The 4942-nt window shown below is 43.9% G+C and overlaps 1 protein-coding gene across 1 annotated transcript in view; it reads right to left on the bottom strand.

Annotated features, from left to right (window-relative positions):
* The window catches only part of ANKRD16 (ankyrin repeat domain 16), a 9766-nt gene that overhangs the window by 984 nt on the left and 3840 nt on the right, over window positions 1-4942 (bottom strand). Inside the window, exons 4-5 of the mRNA XM_023511328.1 lie at window positions 3374-3535; window positions 2051-2129 (exon numbers count right to left, since the gene is read on the bottom strand). Of these exons, the coding sequence (XP_023367096.1) occupies window positions 2051-2129; window positions 3374-3535 (241 nt within the window). The remainder of the gene's footprint in view (window positions 1-2050; window positions 2130-3373; window positions 3536-4942) is intronic.

Raw genomic sequence — 4942 nt, 5'->3', positions numbered from 1 at the left:
AAAAAAAAAAATAAAATTTAAAAAAGAAAATAGTGTCATATTAAAGATAATACCAGTCAGGGATGATTTAAAAAAATTATCTAAAGCAAAAGAGAAAATTAAGGAGGCATCCCCCTAGTACGCACTTTTTTTTTTCTTTTTTGAGACAGACTTTCACTATGTCACCTTCAGTAGAGTGCTAGGGCATCACAGCCCACAGCAACCTCAAACTCCTGGGCTTAAGTGATTCTCTTACCTCAGCCTCCTAAACAGCTGGGACCACAGGTGCCCAGCCACCTTTCTGTTGCAGCTGTCATTATTGCTCCAGCAGGCCTGGGCTGGGGTTGAACTGTGACCTGGTGTTTGTGGGCGGCAACTGACCCACTGAGCTATGGGCACCACCATTATACACACTTTTGACTACTATAGAAGTATATTTTAAGGGGTACAGAAAACTTTTTTAGAGTTTTGTTAAATCCACTTTGTAAGTAAAAGTATCACTACAAATAAGAATGATGGGGGCTGGGCATGGTGGCTCATGCCCATAGTCTCGGCACTCTGGGAGGCTGAGGCAGGTGGATCGCTTCAGCTCAGGAGTTTGAGGCTAGCCTGAGCAGGAGTGAGACCCCGTCTCTACTAAAATTAGAAAAAACTAGCTAGCTGGTATGGTAGGTGCCTGTGTGGGTGCTGCTGAAGCAAGAGGGCCATGGAACCCCAAGAGTTTGAGGTTGCTGTGAGCTCTGAAGACATAGCACTCTACCCAGGGTGACACTGTCTCAAAGAAAAATAAAAAAGAATGATGTGACAAAAAGAAAAACTGTTGACCAGTTCTCCTATTCCAGGTGCAGAAATTAGCACTCAGAGTTTGAGAGCATCACGGTTCTGCTGTCTGCCAGTAGTAGCTATGTCCCCTCCTGGGCTGGGTGGCTGCCTTTCCACCCTCAGAGTGAGCAGTTAGTTACCTGCGAGTCTTTGAAACATGTTCAAGGTTAGGCTTGGCGCCTGTGGTTCAAGTGGCTAAGGTGTCAGCCATGTACACCTAAGGTGGTGGGTTCAAATCCATCCTGGCCCGCCAAACAACAATGACGGCTGCAACCAAAAAAAAATAGCTGGCCGTTGTGGTGGGCACCTGTGGTCCCACCTACTTGGGAGGCAGAGGCAGGAGACTCGCTTGAGCCCAGGAGTTGGAGGTTGCTGTGAGCTGTGATGCCACAGCACTCTACCCAGGGCGAAAGCTTGAGGCTCTGTCTCAAAAAAAAAAAAAAGAAGAAACACGTTCAAGGTCCCACCAAATCCTTATAAGATGGCTAAACCTCCTTAATTTGAGGGTTTATTCTAAAGTCCAAATCTAAAGAATTAGCTCTGATAACATTATTTCAAGCACTAGTTTTAAACAATTATAGTGCATTTAGTTTCCAAATATACCCCAAAGACAGATGACCCATGAAAAATCTACATAATATCTGGATTGCAAGTGTCATAATGGACTAGGTAGAAAGCGCTTTTATGACACATTCCTTGTTCTCCTTTAAAGTGACAACAGTAGCAACTGTGACAGTAGTGATCAGTGGTAGTCAGCATCACTGCTGTGGGAGGAGCAATAGTTCCAAGGCTTTGAGAATGGAGGAAAAGTTATTTTAAGGAAAAGTTGATGAACTAGTAGAAGAATAACATTAAAACCAATGTTTTAAATACAAAAGTATGTTTCGGTTGCATTAAATTTACTAATTATTTTCACTTATTTATTTATATATATTTTTGAGACAGAGTCTCACTTTGTGATCCTCAGTAGAGTGATGTGGCATCACAGCTCACAGCAACCTCAAACTCTCGGGCTTAAGCAATTCTCTGGTCTCAGCCTCCCAAGTAGCTGGGACTATAAGTGCCTGCAACAATGCCTGGCTATTTTTAGAGACAAGATCTTGCTTTGGCTCAGCCTGGGGTCTCGAATCTGTGAGCTCAAGCAATCCACCTGCCTCAGCCTCCCAGAGTGCCAGGATTACAGGCGTGAGCCGCTACACTCTGCCAATTTACTAATAATTTTCAAAGCATATGTAAAAATAAGTCATACCTGATCGATTTCTTTCATCTTTAGAGCTGATGTCAGCACCCAGGGACAAGAGAGTCTGAACTGTGCTTCTATGTCCTTCCTGAGTGTTGAAATAAACTCATTATCACTGTGATGAAGAAAAAGCAAACCTTTAAACACAAACTCTAATGCATATTAGGTACATTTTCTGAAATAGTCAACTGCTAACACTGAATGTTCGTATCTCAAGGAATATTCATTAAATTCTAGTATAAGTCACTAAGTAAATTTTCTGGTGACATTTAATGATAGAATGTAGGTGATCGACTCTGTGGATTAATTACGGACACAATGCATTTGGGTTTCCATTAGTGTGAGCACCATAAATCTTGTGATTTATACAGAATCCACAAAAAATGCAAAAATCTTTAGGACAAAGGTAAACTACAGTGCTCATAATCTCTCATAAAAGTAATGGTAAAGGTGAAAAAGCAAAAGACTCTTGGCATCGAAAATGTCTACTTTTCTAGTGAAAAATTTTTACTTGTCTTCAATATTTTATACGTCAGATAACCAACTAAAAGGATCTTTTTTTTGTTTTTAGAGACAGAGTCTCACTTTATAACCCTTGGTAGAGTGCTGTGGCATCACAGCTCATAGCAACTTCCAGCTCTTGGGCTTAGCTGATTCTCTTGCCTCAACCTCCTGAGTAGCTGGGACTACAGGCGCCTGCCACAATGCGTATATGGTGCTGGCATCCTACCCACTGAGCCACAAGTACTACCCCAGTTCAAAGGATCTTCTTGGCTGGGTGTGGTGGCTCACGCCTGTAATCCTAGCACTCTGGGAGGCCCAGGTGGGTGGGTTACTTGAGCTCATGAGTTTGAGACCAACCTGAGCAAACTGAGACCCTATTTGTAGTAAAAATAGAAAATACTGAGGCAAGAGGATCACTTGAGCCCAACAGTTGGAGGTTGCTGTGAGTTATGATGCCACGGCACTCTACCCATGGTAACTGACTTAAAAAAAAAAAAGATATTAACTTCTGAAAGCCAAAATAAAAGAGAGAGCTAGGAATTTCATATAATGGATACCTATGGCTTCAAAGAACATCACTCCTGAATACAAAAAAGTAGGGAGAGAGGAGACATGAAGCCCAGGTTGGCATTGTATAGAGTAAAAAGGTTTTTTCAGGTTTTGCCTAGAAACAAAATAAAGTCAGGTTTCTATTTAAAGAGATAAAGGCTTCAGAATCACGAATCATGGGCAATTTCTTCCACAGAAATGGATCCAGCAAAACCAGGGCTGTGGAGGTGCCATCACGGAGCCGGCATGTGGGGAGTAGGTGCTGTGCTGAGAGCAAACCTTAGCGGCACAGAGCAGCGCGGTGAGACGGGTTGACGCTGCTCTCACGTCCACATCAACGCCAAGTTCAGAGACCAAGAAGTGGATGGCTTCATCCTGCCCAGTGACCGCTGCCCTGTGCAAGGCCTGGGCGCCGAGGCTATCCTCAGCTGACAGGCAAGCCTAGTAGACAGAGGAGAGAGGGGTGAAGATGAGAAGGAGAGAAGTCTGGGTTGGGCACCTGCTGATATTTTAGCAAAACTTGGAAGATATGTAGCTTTTGTCCATTGTCAAAAGACCTTCTAACTGGGCAGCGCCTGTGGCTCAGTGAGTAGAGTGCCAGCTCCATATACCAAGGGCGGCGAGTTCAAGCCTGGCCCTGGTCAAACTGCAACAAGAAAATAGCTGGATGTTGTGGTGGGCACCTTTAGTCCTAGCTACTCGGGAGGCTGAGGCAAGAGAATCGCTTGAGCCCAGAGTCGGAGGTTGCTGTGAGCTGTGATGCCATGGCACTCTACCAAGGGTGATAAAGTGAGACTCTGTCTTTAAAAAAAAACAAAAAACAAAAAAAGGTCTCAGTACCTACAGCTCAAGCGGCTAGGGTGTCAGCCACATACACTAGAGCTATGGGCTCGAATCCAGCCTGGGCCTGCCAAACAACAACAACTACAACCAAAAAATAGCCGGGCATTGTGGCGGGCGCCTGCAGTCCCAGCTACTTGGGAGGCCAAGGCAAAAGAATAGCTTAAGCCCAGAAGTTGGAGGTTGCTGTGAGCTGTGATGCCACAGCACTCTACTCAAGGCAACAGCTTGAGGGTCTGTCTCAAAAAAAAAAAAAAAAGACCTTCTAACCAAAAAATGGTAAAGATTTAATCCTCCAGGCCAGGCATGGTGGCTCACACCTATAATCCTGGCACCCTGGGAGGCCAAGGCTGGTAGATCACTTGAGCTCAGGAGTTTGACAGCAGCCTGAGCAAGAGTGAGACCCCATCTCTGCTAAAAATAGAAAAAACTAGCTGGGCATTATACTGGGCACCTGTAGTCCCAGCTACTGGGGAGGCTGAGGCAACAGGATTGTGTAGGCCCAGGAGTTTAAGGTTGTTGTGAGCCATAACGACACCACAGCACTTTACCCAGGGTGACAGAGACTCTGTCTCAAAAACAAAACAACCTCCCCCCCAAAAAACCCCACAATAAAAAGATTCAGTGCCCCAGGGTATAGTGCCAAAAGCAGTTGGCAGAGACAGTTTGTCGCTACTACTACCAAATGGCTACTATTTATTGACTATTTACTTTGTTAACTGCTTTATGTGGATTATTTAATCTTTGTGGGAATGTTATAAAGAAATTAAACTTGTCTCCATTTTACAGATTGGAAGATGGATGTTAAAGAGATCACAGGGGAAGGATGGCCTTGAATCCACAATATAAATATGTATTCTACTTATGCTAAGCTCTAAAATTTGTAGGAAAAGACAAAAAGAATCAAACAAAACCATTTTATTTTTTATTTTTTTTTTTTGAGACAGAGCCTCAAGCTGTCCCCCTGGGTAGAGTACCGTGGCATTACAGCTCACAGCAACCTCCAAC

This window comes from Otolemur garnettii, unplaced genomic scaffold (genome assembly GCF_000181295.1).
Source record: "Otolemur garnettii isolate 467f Iridium unplaced genomic scaffold, OtoGar3 scaffold00019, whole genome shotgun sequence".
In the NCBI taxonomy this organism is placed as follows: Eukaryota; Metazoa; Chordata; class Mammalia; order Primates; family Galagidae; genus Otolemur; species Otolemur garnettii.
Note: the sequence above shows the minus strand (reverse complement) of the source record. Positions and strands in the feature narration are given on the sequence as shown.